The 18,195-nt window shown below is 44.4% G+C and overlaps 1 protein-coding gene across 5 annotated transcripts in view; it reads right to left on the bottom strand.

The window, feature by feature from the left end:
• The window catches only part of LOC117257639 (ELKS/RAB6-interacting/CAST family member 2), a 182,787-nt gene that overhangs the window by 29,322 nt on the left and 135,270 nt on the right, over nt 1-18,195 (bottom strand). For all 5 annotated transcript variants that reach the window (XM_078169994.1, XM_078169997.1, XM_078169998.1 and 2 more), the window contains 2 exons: nt 16,954-17,115; nt 12,861-12,926 (listed from right to left, as the gene is read on the bottom strand). In XM_078169994.1, coding sequence (XP_078026120.1) covers nt 12,900-12,926; nt 16,954-17,115 — 189 coding nt within the window. In that variant the 3' untranslated portion in view covers nt 12,861-12,899. The remainder of the gene's footprint in view (nt 1-12,860; nt 12,927-16,953; nt 17,116-18,195) is intronic.

Raw genomic sequence — 18,195 nt, 5'->3', positions numbered from 1 at the left:
TTACACCAGCAACACCTCGCCTCACCTTTCCAGCTGTATTCTCCCACCTGGTAGCTGACTAAAGCTGCAGTCACACCTAATAAGCCACCAAATACGTCATTCACTTCCTCTTGTGGATTTATCCTGTCTTATCAACATCCAGGCGATTTTAGAAAGAGGGTGAACTTGACCTTGCATTTAAATGGTATTTAGTTCTGCCTTTTTCGTGTTTGCATAATTATATGGTGAACAAAAATCGACACGGGTCAGGGCAAATAAAATGTTTGATAAAAACATGGTTCCCTTTCATCTTCTGGAATGCTAATGTTAGCTGGCTAGCTTGTACTTGCAACCCTGCCCACACTATTTCCTGTCCCGCCCGCTGTTTGCCACAGCAAGCAAGTAAATTTCGCCTTGCCAGTTCTGGTCTGACCGCGGCATAATACAACCGCAGCTTTCGAATGTTGGCCACTGAGCAGTAACACAAGAGCTCAAGCAGAACCCATTTACTCAGCCAAGTCTTCTCAAAGAGACTGGGGATTCAATCCAACAACCCTAAAGTCATAAGACCACTTCTCTAACCTTGAGGCTTTTTCTCTGATCATTAGTTCATGGAAACAATTGGAATATGTAAATGTATTCAAACCGAGCCAAACATCAAGTGAGCTTGCATTGGTCAGACAGAAACCTCACTGACTTGACCTGATTCATAATCCCGACCCCTAGAATGAGTGCGCAGTAAAGTGCGATGCTGTTCTGAGATCAGTCGGAGGAGGACCACCCAGCAGTGAAGCTAATCCCATAGCTGCAGGGTTGAAGCCTTGCTGCGTACACACTCTGACAAGCTAGGCCACTCCTGGATAGGATATTAGAGTGGAGCAAAAGTACAATGGCACCTATTGATGACTGGTGTTAGGTTTTATCCTGCCATGCTCTACTCTGCTTGTGGTGAGAAAGAATAATCAAGTAAGTCTCTCTTGCTCAGTTACCTCTCTCTCCCTCCCTCTGCCAGTTGGTGTACAGTTCAACGCAGTTTTAATTACAGGTGGGTGATGGCAGTGTTTTTAAAGACCAGGTTGGCTGTCACAGGAAGGCTAATGTGGTTCCTCTGAGAATTCTGATTCCAAAAGGTAATACCGTTGTCATATATTTACTTCCTCTAATGCCAATAGAGAGTAGTCCCAATGAGATACTGCAGTCAGCATTATAGTTGTGAATGTATTCTTCAACAATCATCAGACAGTCCATTGTCAGAGAGACAAAAGGAAGTACAGAGACCACTGACATGATATATATAATAATGGGCATCAAATCTTGGCACCTTTTTAATCCTGCCAGATCAATCAGTATAAAAAGCTGTAAAGTAAAGCTGGTATCAAATGTCTGGTCAATTTTACACTCACACTTTGATCAGGAAGTTCCTGATATGCAGATTAGACTACTCTAAGCTACCATTTTTTGGCTCTGTTGATGGTGACATTAGAGGATGATGGAAACAGTGGAAAGAGAGAGAAAAGGGGATGAAGTGCAAAACAGGTTTCTGGCCAGAACTGAACTTGATGTTGTGTTAACTTAACCACATGGCGACCAGAACACCTCAGGAAAAAAAGGGTTTTGTAGAAAAACATTTTTATATTTCTCAACAGTGTTGGTATTGGGACCAGAACTCAGGTAGCAAGATTTCAAATAATACACAGCCTTACGTACAAAACCCACTTCTAAGAGATACACGTAGGACTCAAAAACTTGCCAATAGCCTGCTATTTATTGTGAATGGGACCTGGCGTTGCAGTCTGCTGCCTCCCGTTGAGGTACAGAGGCTGAAAAGGAGCCCATTGGCACTGCACTGGAAAGTTGAGAAAAGCTTAACTTTATGCAAAGGTCCCTTTGACGCAATGCAAGTGACAACCAGGCAAGAGCCAATCAAGCTCGTTTCGATTCCCACAGAAATGGAAGCACGTGTTGTTTACTGCTTCACTAGTGGAGCGGGGGATCGCTTCCAGTGCACATACAGGACTGCAGTGCCAATCAGTCCTCAATCAGCTTAAACGATGCAAACCACAAGATAAAAAAAAAAAAAAAAGGGAAAGTTGTTCCGTACCTGGGAAAAAAACTGTGCTTCAGGAAACTGACACCTTCCTCATTGGCAGTGTGGTGGCTACGTCAGAAAACAGTGACTGTCCAGCTGGAGTATGTAAATGTACACCCACAGAGCTAAATCTTCATAAGCGGCCAGAGACCGCCTGATACTTTGTGCCTGTACATGCAAACGCAGCGTGACTCCGTAAATCAACACAACAACTCGGTTTTGATCGCATATTGTAATTGACGACTTAGCACCGAAGGTTACTGTGGGCAACCAGCTCCACTTAGAGCATCGCTGGCTTGGCAGAAACACAGAGAAGGCCCACTGCTGGTTCTGCTTTAGCCCGTCAAACAGACTCACATCAAACACACAGCCAGCGGCGCTCTACAAGATACAGAGATGGAGAGAGAGAGAAGAGAAGAAACAGAAAGAAATGGAGAGGGAGTGACAGAGATGCACTGATTCAAAGCAACCCCCAAAGTGGAAGCCTGGGGATAAACAACCAATCAGAAAAGGATCGCTGTCTAGCCCAATCAGAACGCATTCCAATGAGAATCCTCTCCAGACCCAACCAACTAACCCCCGGAGGTATGCACAAAAAATAAAACACATACGCACAATGTGACCTAGATACACAGCAGCATCTTAACTGACCATGTCTGGCCTTAGCACGACTAAACCCAGAGAGTCTGCATTCAATCTACCACTAGTCTCAATCCCTTCTCTCTGTAACTGTTCATCTCGTTGTCCGTCCTGGCAACACTAGCGCAAACAGTCCTGTATGTATGGAAGTTTGTGTGTGTCTATGTATATGTGTGTGTGTGTGTGTTGGGGGGAATCCATGATTCCATTGCAGACAGATGGGATTGGTGTCTGGGCTCATTCCTGGCAAGGATACCCTTGTTTCGGAAAGAGGAGCAAGAATGATAGTTGCGGGATGCGGGACAAAAGGATGTCAGTGACTGTGTGTTTATAAGTGTGCCTGTATGTGGCTTGTGTGTGCATGACTACTTTTCGCTGTGTTTGTTGAGGACATAGACTTCCTTTGGTCTGGAGTAACAAGAGTACCACATGCTAAGCAACAGGGGTGCAGGGATGTGTGTGTGCACACACAAACAAGTTTGTGCTTGCCTGCTTACAGTATGTGTGTGTGTGTATGTGTGTGTGTGCTTGCAGTTGTGTCTCTGCCAGTGTGTGTACAAGGTTGCATGAGAGTGTGTGGTTGTATAGATCCCCTCTTGGCAGCGGCAGTGTAAGCTGAGGAGGGTCTTACATGGGCTTTAATCCTGTGCTGAATGTCATCGTAGAAGTGTGGCTTTTCCACGAGCCCAGATAAGAGAGAGAGAAAGAGCAGGAGAGTGAGTCCCTACTGCACATGTGTAAGTTGTATGCATGTGTGCGTAAGTGCATCCATGTATGGGAAAGACACCCTTGTAAAGCAGCCTGACCCATTGGTTTGATGACAAGGATTACAGCAGTGACATACAGTAAGCTGCGAGGGACAGGCAGAGCAGCTACAGCACTAATCTGCTTGTCTAGTGATCTAGTGACAGAGAGAGAGAGGCCATTCTGGCATCCAATTCTAAGGTTTCACTTGAAAACACAACCTGGCTGAAAACTACTCAGCCCAACAAGCTGAGCTGTGTTGGACTAACTTTCGTTCAGGCCAGGGGTTTATACACTTTTTTTCAGCGTGGGGCCCAAATGAGACGTTTATTCTGTAGAGCCGAGACTCAGGGGCTTTAAAACATTTTACTACCCATGTCATATGGGTACCCTGCAGCAATACGCCTGTGACCCATTTTAGGATTTGAAGCCTAAGTTCAACAAACATTATGCAGGTTTGAATAGGTCACTGATATAGAATGTCAGCGACTCTTCTTTCGAGGAAAACAAAGCTATCATAACTAATTACACCGCAAGACATAAATTATGGAGGAAAGGTGCTGTTGTTTGACAAATGGCAACACAGCATATCTCGCTTTTTACAAGCTTCCCTGACGTGGACGACCTTTGGGAAAGTGTCGGGCTAGCGTGAGAAATAAACTGCAGCCTACTGTTATATGAGGCCTAATTAGTGGTCAGCCCTTAATGTTGAGTGGCAGTCCAAAGGTTGTTGATGTTATTACAGTAGCTCCGCGATAGCCCGAGTTATGAAGCCTCTCCGCTGACTCTGCACCGGGATGACTTTCAGCAGACGGAAACAGGTAAATTCCTGTTAGTTTTCCTCTTCAGTCCTACAAGGAGTGTCCGATAGCAGCTCTGGCATTTCTAGAATAGGGAAAGAAAATAGTGAAATTCCTTCTGCTATTACTTATTAAAATACATTTAGTGTTATTTCTCCGCCACAGTGTTTCCGTGGGTGTCAATCTTGATCATAAATGTTTGCTTTCTATTAGGCGATTTAAGTGTATGCATGTCTGGGTATGTGTGTGTGCGCGGTGGTGCTTGAGTTGAGGCGTCAGAGGTGCTGTATGTTGCAGGGTGTGACATCCTTTAAGTGAGTGGTACATTATAAGAAGTGATCACATATGGCAAACACAGCAGGTGTGAGTCCTCTAGTTTGTAGTGAGCCCACCCCACCTCTGTGTATCTGTATATCTCCCTCTGCCTCGGGGCAGGAGGGATGTCCATGATTGGCAGCCTGAGGGTGGGTCTATATGTTTAAAAACACAGTTTGGGGGACAACACAGGACTTACCCAAGACCTGAGGCTATGTGGTGGTTTAGTGCTTTTGGTGTGTGTGTGTATGTGTGTGTGTGTGTGTGTGTGTGTGTGTAAGAGGGAGAGAGAAAGAGAGAGGAGAGCACAGGAAGTCTGAGGAAAATAACAGGTTTAAAGTCAAAAGGCTGTGATTCCCTTTTCTCTGTCTCTAAATCCCTATACCTCCCTCCATCAGTGCCTCTTTGTGGCTGTTCAGACTTTCTCTTTGGGATGTAATCCAGCTTGAACGGGGGATCTGACCTCTAGAGCATCCCACTGAGGGTTCTCTTATGCTCAATGATTTTACTCCCTGGCTCCCAAACACACACGCACACACAAATGCACGCAACTGCTCACCAGTGCCTCCCCAGGTGCGAGTTTCTCCTGAGGGAAGGGCTTTTGTGTGCTGCCATCAGCATAAGCTCACAAAACACTCTTATAATCCTGCCAATCTCTCCTTCTCCCTCTTTTTCTTTTTCTTGGTCTTTATTTTGCACACACACGCACACACACACTGGCTGCACAGTTAGAACTTGCTAAAGATGTTAAAATAGTGACTGCAATGTCAAACAGATCCACCGCAATGTTAAGATCTGCATTTCTAATCTTGTATATCATGTTGGATCTATTCTTAGTCTCATTTAGCCAGCCACAAAAATACTTGGATGTATCTTTCTCTCGCCAGTGGCATTTGAAGAAGCGATGGAGATAACTGATAACACGGGTGGGAGGAGGGAAAAAGAGGTGAAAAATAGCGACAGCTTGAGGTGTGCTGATTTATGACCGTGGGCTGGCTGAGCCATTTCTGCACAGCGAGCAAACCAGAGAGGAGTTTACAGACGCAGACTGAATCACACCTGGCATGTTCAGACAGAGAGGGGAGGATGAGGTTGTTCAGTAAAAGTATTTCAGCTTATAGGCATCCACAAAATGTTTCAATAATTATAATTTAAAAAGCAAGGACACACCCATGCCATGTAAGTTTGCACGTTTTTTTTTTTTTTTGTTATTTTTTTTTTGAGCCCACCGGGATAAAGCCGTTTTTGAGGGTTAATGTTACTTGCAGCATGTTTGAGATTATGAACCTGAGCCAGCGAATTAGAGGTCATAAATGAGAAAACACTATAGCGTCATTTCAATTACATACCAGAGAAAGAAAAGTAAGTGCTTATTGTCTTCTGGCAGGCGTGTTTGTGCACTTGAACTGAAAACCCCCAACAACAACGGCTGGGAAAAACACTTAACTACCACATTGTAGCATAATGCTTTAATAAAGCTAGTGAGGTCAGAGCACTCAGCAGTGCACAGTTCAAAAGGAGAGAGAGGCAGCACTGAGGATATTTGTTGTCGACAAGATCGTATAAAATACAAATCCTCAACCGGTACCAGTGCATGTTTGACCTAAAATCTCTTGTTTATTGTTACGTATTTACTCCAAATTTACCTAAGAGTTGATACTTAACAATTCAAAACTGGAACTCAACAGCTAATAAAATGAAATCCTTAAATAATACTAACGTAAAACAAATTTTAAAAAGCAACTTTGGGACACTGGAGAGGGTGACCGGTGAAAATGTCTCGGCTCATGGCCGGCTGTGGCCACAAGGGGATGCTGACTCAGGCCACCATCTGCGACCGCAGGACAAATCTCATTTTGGACTCACTTGGTTGGCTTGAATGAGAGAAAGGCTTGCCACTCTTGGAAACAGCATCAGAAGACAGGGCTCTGAATCACTTCCATAACCTCTGCTCTGAAGTGGATAGCAGACATGTTAGGGTCAGTTAAGGTGGGATCTATACAATTAACTGGCTGCCAAGCTCCTCTGATCTGCATGTGATTGTTGCGCTGTCCTCCACTTACGGGGTTTCCCGCACAGGACTGTACAGATTCATAAGATGAGAACACACATGCAAATTTCCTCTGCATGGATAAGCACTGATGAGTAGGGATTTACCTGTGATCATAAAACTAGCGTTACAAAACCTAAATATTACTCTTCGCTCCTGCACATTTACACATTTGCACGAGCGGTTGTGTGTGTGGCCGCGTCTCTGCGTGTGTAATGAGCGTGTTGTGGGTGGGGAAAGGGAGCTTACTCAGACAAACTGCCTTATGATCCACACATCAGGTGTCTAACTGTCCTCTCTTGCATACGACTTCAAGAAAACCACAAAAAAAAAACAAGAATAAACTTGTCTGCCTCACAACATTGCCAGACCTTCCTTTCCTCCTATCCCCGCCGCCCACCCTCCACCCCCTCCTCTGTCTGCTGTGGCTGAAGAAGCGTCTCTGGGTCCTGTCTGTCTGCAGCTTCAAACACCAACGGTGACAAAGCAACTCTGTCACCACTCCTTATTCACCTGCTTAAAAGGTATTAATTTACGTGGCATTTTCAAACATCAATGTCAAATTAATCATGATGCCAAAGTATTAATACAGTAAACACATTTTCGAGACATTTACGACTTAGCTCCTATCTCACTCCCGAAAAACACTGCCTCCTTGCATAAACAGTTTTCTAATTTGCTGTGAATGTAAAACTGCTTCTTTACTCAGGGACTGATAACAGCGTTTAAAACCTGTATCAACCAGACCTACAGCACGATGGGCCTCTCAAAGAATAATTCAGATGTTGTTTCAGGAGAATAGATACAACATACAGCGCACTCAGATGTTGTTGCTCAGGTGTTGCAGAGTTATCGACTTCTCTCCACTCATGTTCAATCTGGTGGAACAACCTTTGACCTCAAAGACTGATGATGCTGACAGCTGGCTGAGGGATGGCCTCGGTCAGACGCCTCCACTGACCTCCGAGCCATGGTTCACTGCCCACCAAAGACTTTCCGCACAGCACGGCCTCACGCATGTGTGAGGAGATACTTGCCCAAACATTACACACAAGTACACGCATTTACACACAATCACACATACACACAGGTGGAGCCTTTGCCGAGAAAACGAAACAAGACTGAACCACTGTCTTGTATTCACTCCTGAATGTCTAGACAAATCCAGAGTGAAACCAATGGATTATTTAATTACACTTACTAAGTTGTGTTGATTACATGGGGTGGCTAGTTCTTCAGGCGCCTTGTAAAAATATGTGCCGTCAGCTTGTCGTAATTAATGTGTGAGGTGATAGTTGTTTACACTGGAGATTCATCCTGGTACGCGGTTTAGAAAAAAAGGCAGAGCTGGCTCAACCATTTAAGGTGCCGCTGGCAGACTGTTCTTTCAAAGCCGATCTTGAATTAAATGTCATGGCATCTTGTTTACTGTTAAAAGGAATGTGAACACGGTGACATTCAAAGACAGACACTTCTAAGCTGTAAACTGTTATCATTGTAATTATAAAACTGTAGATGCTGAAAGGTGGTGTAATTTCCAACAGACAATACTGACATGTTTTATTTTTCAACCTATTTTTCTACTCTGTGCACTGCAAGAGTGTTTGGTTATGTGGTTTCATTTACAACCTGAAGATAGGAGATTGCAGAGAAGCGGAATAAAACAAACACCCACGTCAGGATCACCACACCCAGCCCCATGTCACTGACCTTTACTTGTCTACCACTGGGAAACAAAAGGCCATGCAAAGCAGTAATCCACACAGCAATCTGCCAAATGGCAACAAAATCACCGCCACTTCAGTACCAAGGAGAGCGCATGCCAGCGGTCTGACATTATCAATAAAGAACATTTTACTCTGCAGCAACAAAACTGCCAAAAATTAGACTAGAGAATGGACAAAGCAGATATCCTGCCTGTGAATACTTTAAACCAAGATTAGGGGAACAGTTTTGCAATCACAAATCCACCACACTAACTTTTTCTCTGTTACTGTCACTCTCGCATACACAGTGAAACGCACACACAAAAATGTTTTTTTTTCACTTACCAACAGGTGCAATGGAGAGGCAAAAGCAAGACAATCCCCAAAAAGGGAATGGTTTCACATGTGGTGACCACAGACAGTTGCTCCCTCCTTATCCTTCCTGACTGAATCTTCTCTCGTTTTGTGTTCTGCTAGTGTCCTTGTCACTACTGGTAGCATGAGGTCATATGTGCAGCCCAATCAGGTTGCACAGGTGGTCCAGCTCCTCCTGGATGGCACTAACCAAACTGTCAGAAACAGACTCCATGAGGGTGGCATGAAGGGCCAAGGTCCTCTAGTGGGACTTGTGCTCACAGCCTAGCACCGTGCTCCACTGGCATTCGCCAGAGAACACCAGAATTGGAAGGACTGCTATTGGCACTCTGCTTTCTCCACAGATGAGAGCAGGTTCACACTGAGCACATGTGACAGGCGTAAAAGAGTCTGGAGACGCCGTGGTGAACGTGATAGTGCCTGTAACATCATCCAGCATGACTGGTTTGGTGGTGGGTCAGTGATGGTCTGGGGAGGCATATCCTTGGAGGGCCACACAGACCTCCATGTCATAGCCAACAGTGCCCTGACAGCTGTTAGGCACCAGGATGAAATCCTCTTAGTGACTGTCAGACCTTACGCTGGTGCAGTGGACCCTGGGTTCCTCCGGGTGCAGGACAATGCCCGGCCTCATGTGACCAGAGTGTGTAGGCAGCTCCTGGATGATGAAGGCATTGATGCCATTGACTGGCCCTCTCGTTCCCCTGACCTAAATCCAACTGAGCACCTATGGGACATTATGTATCGGTGCATCGGATGCTGCCAAGTACCAGTCAATCATTTCATCCTTGATCCACGTGGATGATTGTGCCAGATTAGAAGAAATTCCCACAAGTCCTTCTTGAGATATTGCATCTACAAGAATGAGACAGATGCAAGGTCACAGTGATCTTGACGTTTGACCATCAAATTCCAATCAGTTTAGTCTTGAGTCCAAGTGCACATTTATGCCAAGTTCGAAGAAGTTTCCTCAAGGCATTCTTGAGATATCTTGTTTAAAAGACTGGGACGGACAGACTGACAGACAAGCAGAGCACATAATGCCTCGGGCCACAGCTTTCACCAGCGCAGAGGCATAAAAAGAAATATATAAATAGTGAGAAATATAATCAGGTTCGAGTTTGACAACATAAATCCTGATTAAATCCTAAGTATGCTCAGCAGGATAAACACTTCATAGAGGGCTTATCTGTACAAGGCCTACCTATCAGTCTACCAGTTCCCCACAAAACTCCTGACAGACAGAGAGAGGACCAGCAGGCACCTCCCACAGTCAGTCACCTATGGCAGGGGGTCTATCGTCTTGTCAACCAAATTCACAGTTTCCTGCTTACTTTGCTTCCAGGGCTGCTGTAGTTTGGGTTCATGAGTTTAATAGGTTGTCAGGTCAGTTTTGAGGCCAGTACTGGTAGGGAGGAGCCCTTGGACTTGAAGGTAAAACCAAACAATACGTAACAGGCAACTGAGAGACAAGCACAAACATGACACTTTAACTAAATTGTATTTTAGAACAATAAATAGTTTTGAGACTTTGCTGCCAAATTTCAGTTTCCCACTGAACTTAGGACTCCTTTTTTTTCTAGATTTGCTTAAGCCGCACATACACAAGAGTGGGATACTTACTGGCATACACAATGTCGACATACAAACACTGTATTCAGTGCAAACACAGCATGGGCAAATGAAAGCCATCTTCTTGACTTGTTTTAACCTGAACAAGGCCTCACTCCTTCCTGCTTGCACTCACATGCACGCACACACACGCACACACACACATGCACACGCACGCACACACACACACACACACACACACACACACACACACACACACACACAAACATATTTCTGTCCCCACTTGGAAAGCCTCTCAGCTTCTTTTCGCTTCATTCAGTACAAATAACTTCACGGTGGGATAAAAGCATAATGTTTCCAGAAAACCTCTTCCCCCCACTTTGCTTCACTCTTTTGGCCCCATGTTCTCCTTCACTTTTTCCTCCAACCCTGTTCTCTTGTGCTCTCTGTCCAAAAGGACATTCTTATTTCATTAGAGGGGGGTCTGGGAGGCCAAGAGGGTAAACAAAACCTCTGTAATCAACAGCAGGACATACACAACCACAATGAGCCAATCAGAGCCCAGTGTCCTTTTCGAGAGAACCATGGCTAACCAATACAAATCCACACCTGGACACACAGAACTTGAACTTGCCAACTCAAACTCAGCACTTAGATTTGTGTGGAATTCAAAATGTAGCCTAGCACTGGGAGTCAAGGTTATCCATAAGGAACACCAATCAAAGTTAGCATGCATGCCTGCACAGACACCGATATACACACATACACACAGATCCCCGGCTATTTGTCTATCGGTGCTGTCATCTCTGTTTGCTCATATTAGGGAGGGCTCACTCAGGGACAGGATATGGGGATTAGGTCTGGCCTTATTGCGCTGTAGCTACACACCGCTAAATGGCTCCCATCTGTTCTCCCATTGAGAATGGCTAATACACGTTAGCTGTGCTCGCATTGTGCGCTGCCAGAATAACAGCAGTGGATAGATGAGCAGCACTGATATCGCTAGCCACAACACCATTCTGTGCTAAAGGCTAATGTGCCTGGCTTATTCTATTAGATCAGGATAAGAAGCACTAATACACACACACACACACACACACACACACACACACACACACACGTGCATACACACACCATCACGATATCTGATTGGAGATACCGAGGCAGTAGGCTAGTCACGGGTCCGGCTCTAGGTTTACCTTGAAGGAATATACGTTAGAGCAGGCAGAAATCTGGGGAGAGGTGGAAAGAACAGGAGTGATGGAAAAAAGATGGAGAGATGGAAAGAGAGGGAGAAAGGGGGCAGTGTGGTCTGTTTCATTACGGTGAATCCTGACACTGCTGCATTCTCAGCACACATGGACTGGATTATAGGCTATGTGGGCTGCTCCAGCACTGTATAGCTCAGCAACGCTCTCTTGCACACACACATACACACTTGCAAATGCACACACAAACATCAGAGCTAAACACACTAAAGTGGCGCACTGCAGGAACACAAACCATTTGCTCACACAAAACCTATAGGACTCTTAATCCCAAAAGCAGCACTAGGGCAAAGTGCACAACTACTAAGTCATTGAGGTTAGAGACAGAATCTGCTTGTGATGGTCCACCTGTGGATTACTGGGGGAAAAGAATGAGATGCACTGGAAACTATGAGCATACCATGATGCCTGGTTTTCTCTCTGGTTCCCACATAAATACATAAGCACCCTTCCCCTAACATTCGCTTTTCTTCATCGTTCTTTCTCCATCTTTCTTCATATGTAAATTCACAAATCTCACTTTTTCACTATCTCTTTTTGTCTTACGCATATGTATTCACTCCGAGCAAACCATCGCCCTCCCCGCACAGACCTCTTTCCGCACGCCTGCGTTCAAAGGCATCCTGAGTCTATGGGGGGGCTTCGATATAAAACCCCCCAAACAGGAATTATCCTTTATGACTCTGCATTCTTCGTTTTATGCTTTTTCAGCTTGCAGCCTCAGAAAAAAAAGCTTCATGACTGTTCTGTGTTGTATTGCAATTAACTATCCCACACACTGGCACACAACAGGGTGGGGTAGCGCGGTAAAACTTTACTACAGCTGAAAAAGTGAGGCGGGGAGAGACAGACTCGTCCATCTCTGGTTTTTCTCACCGTGTCGTTTTTATCACCTATGGGCCATGGTACGCTCGCTTTAGACTGCTGGTTGTGCATTGGTCTAATACCACGCAGTTACCTATACAGCCACAGAGCACACACACACACAGCATGCGGCACAGCCAGCATATGAGCATTTCAGAGAAAGGCAGCCATAAACCTCTGAATCAACTGAGGCTCTTTAGTTGACTGAAATTCATAAGCAATGGGAAAAGGAGCCGGGTTCTATTACACTCTCTTCTGTCAGAGTTGGGTAATGCTGTGGTTATTGTGGTGCCATCAGTGTTCCCGGCTAATGGTTACTCAAGCCCACTGAAGAAGCCTATTGTGTGGAAGATCATTAAAATATCTGGAGCTGATATACAGCACTACACCCTGGAAAGGAGTACATTAACTCTGAAATTAGTAGAAAAATGTAACAATAGCAGAGCAATATACACTCACTGTGGACAAATGGATGCAGGGTTTCCACGGTGATGGTCATCATGCCCATATTCCCTCTTCATCATCCTGTTAGAAAAACATGGGAAAAATCATCATCATCCATCCACTGACCATCAATGATTTATGTAAAAAGTCTCCAAAAACTGCATGTATGTGGCAGAAAATGGCTTCCCTTTAGACCAGAACATTTACTGTACAAACTCTGGCCCAGTGGTTATGTCTTCACAAGTAGTGTCTCATTGCCTAATTGTATGGCCCTCCTAACCCTCTGTGGCTTTTTAATCAAAACAATCCTGTTCATGCTCCTCATTCAGAAAAGCTGTGTATGATATCATAAAATGCTTTCCTCAGTGTGACTGTTAGGAACCAATAACGAAACACACAAGGGGTTTCCTTGGGGCTGAAACTGTGCAGACAAGAGCCCTGCTAACAGGAAGGCTAATTCACTCAGACACTAACATTACAATGGTTAGCATGAGCTGGCAGCTCGCTATAGCCAAGGTCTTGCCTGCATAATGCTAAACTAGGCTACGGCAAAGTAGGGTCTATGCTACACAAGAGCAAAAAAAAAAAAAAGGAAAAACACAAGGGCCTTGGCTGCAGTCCACAGCGGCTTTGGTTGGACTGAGTGGTTGTGACAAGCTCGGTAAACTCAGTAGGCTACACCTAAGCAGCTAAGCTATAGATATAATGGCCCTTCAATGGAACATGCTAGATGCTAAATGCTAACATGCATTGAATGGCTGTGACAGGCCCTGTAAACAGAGCCAGGCCTATGACCACTCATTCTGCCAGGTTAAACACACATTCACACACACTCACATGGACACACACGCATGCACACACAAACAGGCCAAATACCATGTGCTACTTCTCATAAACCTGAAGCAGGCAGCATGTTAAGGCTTAGAAAAAAAGAGCAACAACCCAAAAGAAAATGTTGTATAATTCTGTCTCTGATAAACACTTTATGGCTGTTTTCTATTTCCTTCCGAGGCTGCTGCCAAGTATCTGGCAGTGGTGCTGGCATGGCTAAATGAGAACAACATGAACACAACATGCCCGTCAAACTGCGCACACTCCACGCTGAGACGCAGACCTGGGGTGCATCTCAAGAGGCTAACTCCGCTTCCTGTGCTTGTCTCCTCTGATTACATTTCACCTGTCCTCAGACGGAGTCCATCACAGATTAAGTAGAGGACAGGGAGTATAGTTAGAGGATTGGGATGGACCCACTAACTGTAGCAATAAGCTTTGAATGACATGCGGTTTGGCTCCTTGGGAAAACTTTGAAGTGTGTTCTTGTGTTTGTGCGTCCACTATTCCAGTGCGTGCATTTGTGCTTACGTGTCTTAAATGTGCCAATTGGGTGTGCAAGCGGTGTGTATGTGTATGAGCAAATGCAAATGCAGAAAAAAAAAGCATGTGTGGTCACTGTTATGTTATTCATGGCACTAGCTGTATCTTGGAAAGGCATTGTGGTCTCTAGGGTGAGCGTGCAGACCCTCTTCATCATCATTATCATTATCATCATCAATCATCCTTCAAGTGGCGTTCCTGGACCAGGCAATGTACTGAACCACTGGCCTGGCCGCACTTGGATATTACATTTGAAATGGGAAAGATGGAGGGGAGAAAGGACTGAAGGAAGGAATGAAAGAGACAGGGAGAGAAGGAATGCGGGTGGGAAGAAAACACACCAGGAAGAAAAGGGATGTTAAAGAAGTAAAAGACGAGACAGTAGAGGTATGATTTAAAGAAAAGAGTGTCAAAAGCTTTGTAAAAATTAGACGGAGAAAGTACGAGAAGAGGTAAAGTAATAGAACTAATGAGAGAGATGGAACAAAGTGTTCAAGAGAAAACAAATAGAGCAATTAATCACATTTCAAAGAGAGATTAAAGGAGCTCTGTGTTTGGAGGGAAAACAGTCTCACCTCAGGGACTTCAGTGACATCCAGACTGTGTGATCTGACATCCCCAATCAGCAGCGCACACACACACACACACACACACACACATACACACACATTGGAGGTCTTACTCTGACCTCTGCCGAACTTCCCCATGAGGTCAAAGATCAGATATGAGGAAAAGCCATGAGGTGATTGGCTGACCTCTGTCAACAGGATCTGTTGTTTTTGAAGCATGTGTGCTTGACACAAGAGGGAAAGCGACAGAGAAACAACTTACCTAAATAATAATCAGTTTGGCTGAAGCTTGTGGGCAGAAGGGGGTGATGACATTTTGATACATGTTTTTGACATGGACACAATTGTAGACATTGTCTTTTATCTAACTTATGCTACATTTATTCACATTTTTGCCTCCTTTCAAAACCAAATTGACTTTTACCCCAAATGTTGCATACGAAATGCAAGTCATCACAGTTCCCTTTTATAGACAAGAAATTCAACTTTAATAGAAAGTAAATTTTAGCCAATCTGTCTAGATTTATGAGTTGTTTTGTTATTCCCTACATTCTTAACAAGATTTCCCAGCAACCCTAATAATACTTTCTTCACTAGGCTTTCTCAGTCCAACTTGAAAAACTGAAATATCTCTTGCAGAGAGCTACTGTTTCATATGTCAAACACTATAAACACTGCTGCAGTAAAACAGTTCTGGTAGCCGTATTGGAGGGAAGATATTTATAAGCGCAAAGCAGAGTAATGTGTTTTACTGAAAAATGACCCCCTGCAGTTCAGTGTTTAATATGAAGCCTACCATAGCTGCATAATATTCTGCAATACAATAGGAAAATGCTGAGACTTGAAAGCTTGATAATATAATTTTGGCGAGTAAGATGAGAAACACTAGTAACTGCAGATCGAGAAATTAAACTTGGTCCATGTGGGATTACAGGATCGCTTCTAGTGTTCAGCTATGTTCCAGGTCATTTGTTTCCCCATATATATGCTGTAAAAATCTTCAAAATTAGATGTAGAATCATTCTGTTGTTGAAAATGATGCAATTGTTCACATAAAGATGCCTTACTGTGTGAGATTCGAAGAGAAAAGTTTGCATATGGATGTCAATCAACCCTAGACCCTCACATTCTTTTAGGAGTCTTTCCACAGGCGTAAAAGGCTAAAGGAATATTAAAACCAGCTATCCTGTCCTCTTACATATTGCCGAGGTATGTGTGGGGTGATGCATGGATATTACTGTGTGCATGTGCGTGTGTTTGGGGAGGTATTAAAGACAGGGGATCCCCAGTGCATGTTTGACTCCAATTTAGACAGCAGTTTCAGAAACATTTATAAAGTCTAGAAACTTGTAGTAGTGCCTATCAGATAGAACAGAAGTTGGAATTAAGACTCAGGTGGAAATTCCCAGGTATTCGTCTTCAATCCCCAAACATACACACACACCTTAGTTTGGAATCCCCCGATCACAAGCTCTTGACAACAATAGAGCTGTGATGAGTTTATATTGCATTCTAATAACTAAGCTTTTATCAGCACTTGGAAAGATAGTGAAATCATCTCTGTGTTTCTTTGAAGATTGCTTTCCCCCGTTAGCGATACCATCTGGGTACATAGTATCAACAAAGGCTCAGGTGTGCACCTCCATGCGCATCTGCACACGCACAGGCCTGCACACTCCTCCAGTGTGCACGCCAACGCTCAAACACTCTGCTGATAACAACAACAGTTTGTTCTTCTTGAGCTGTCTTCAAACAGACACATTAAGTTTGTCCTAAGGGCAGTCTGGAGATGATACTGAGACAGAGAGAAGGAGCTCGTATGAGAGATGACTGATATATAAACTAATCTCACACACAAATCCCATCGATCAAAAACACTCATTTGGCAGTCTCTCCCTTCAGGCCTCTTATCTGAATGATATGAATAACTGACTTGGCAGGAAGTATTGGAGTTGAGGGAGAAGAGAGAGGAGAGGACAGAGGGGAAATTTTATGCTGTCGAGTCCGACCACAACTGACTGGTGGTGGAGATGACAAATATGAAATTGCACCAACTTTAAAAGCACGAAGATGAGAGCCCGCAACTTGTCAACTTGTGTAAACAAGCACAAACTGGCTGGTGTGGCTGAGTGTGTGTCTGCGTGCTCATACACATTCACACTGACCTGGTCCATAGGTGGTCGGTGGTTGGCGTGGGGGGGCCCTCTTGGCAGGCTTCGGTGGTGCATGTTTACTGGATGCAAGTGGTGAGAATGGTGAGGGTGATGTTGGGGGTGGATGTGATCTTCCTCGTAGTTATCTGCTATCAGCTTCATTCTGCTCTGAGTCTGCCAAAAAAGAGAGGAGATAAACAAGAAAATTTATATGGCATAATTATAACACGTGTACACACTAGGCCATTCATTTCTTCAACACTGCTTATTTGTTTCTTAAAAATGTTCTCGGGGTCTTAGAATGATTAGACTGAGGGATTCTTGGATGGGGGGAAAGCATGTTGAAAGCCATCAAAGATGATAAAAACAGTGCCGCTAACAACACTTGACAGGTCATAAATTGACTGAGTCGGAGTGCCTGATGAAAGTACTGTAAGTCTGTCAAATGTCATCCATATTGCAGATTATCATTTAATTGGATTAGACGAATCCTAGTATGAACAGTTAGAGAGTGTTTCATGTAGCCTAAGGCCACAGGCGTTCTGGCCCGGTTGAAGCAACCTCATTTTAGATGTCATTGATTAAAATTATGCTCAAATATGTATCCTTCTGCATGCCTGTAAAGACTATGTGTCCTTTGTTTGTGTCTGTGCATCTGTGTGTATTTGTGTGAGTGTTTGTGGAAGAGGCTGTCATCCTTCCAACATCGCTGCTTTGGAGAGAGATAACAGCCCAGGCTGACTAACGTTAACAATCAGCCTAACTCCATTGAGGCCAGCTGTCGGGGAGATAGACAGAGACAGAGTGGGTGCAGATATATTGACAGGCTCAGCTTTATTCCCTTAACTGCAGATACTTCCCCCCAAGGGCGGACATGACTGCAGAGCGGGAGGTGGGATTGTGCAGGGGATGACGATGATTCGAAGGAAAGACATGCACGCATCTCTCATCCAGAATGTTGCGGCTTTCCTCGTTTAAATGAGAGACAGGCATGGCAGGAGGAGACGAAAAAGCCTGAGTCAACTGGGGAGATAGGAGGGAGATGGTGTTACAGTAGTCAGCAGCCCGGGGACATCGCAGCTGAGATAAGAAGCCGAGGCCCTAATGACTGAGGAAACGAGCCAGTCAGGATCACAGGAGAGGATGTGGATGGTATTAAAGAGGTTAGCAATTAGCTTAAATTGGAGAAGAGCTGCTTAGATAAGGTGAGAACACTGACACCGTGGTGCAAGGGAGAGAGAGACGGAGATAAAG

Source organism: Epinephelus lanceolatus, chromosome 8, assembly GCF_041903045.1.
Source record: "Epinephelus lanceolatus isolate andai-2023 chromosome 8, ASM4190304v1, whole genome shotgun sequence".
Lineage (NCBI taxonomy): Eukaryota > Metazoa > Chordata > Actinopteri > Perciformes > Serranidae > Epinephelus > Epinephelus lanceolatus.
This window is presented reverse-complemented; position numbering and strand designations above follow the sequence as displayed.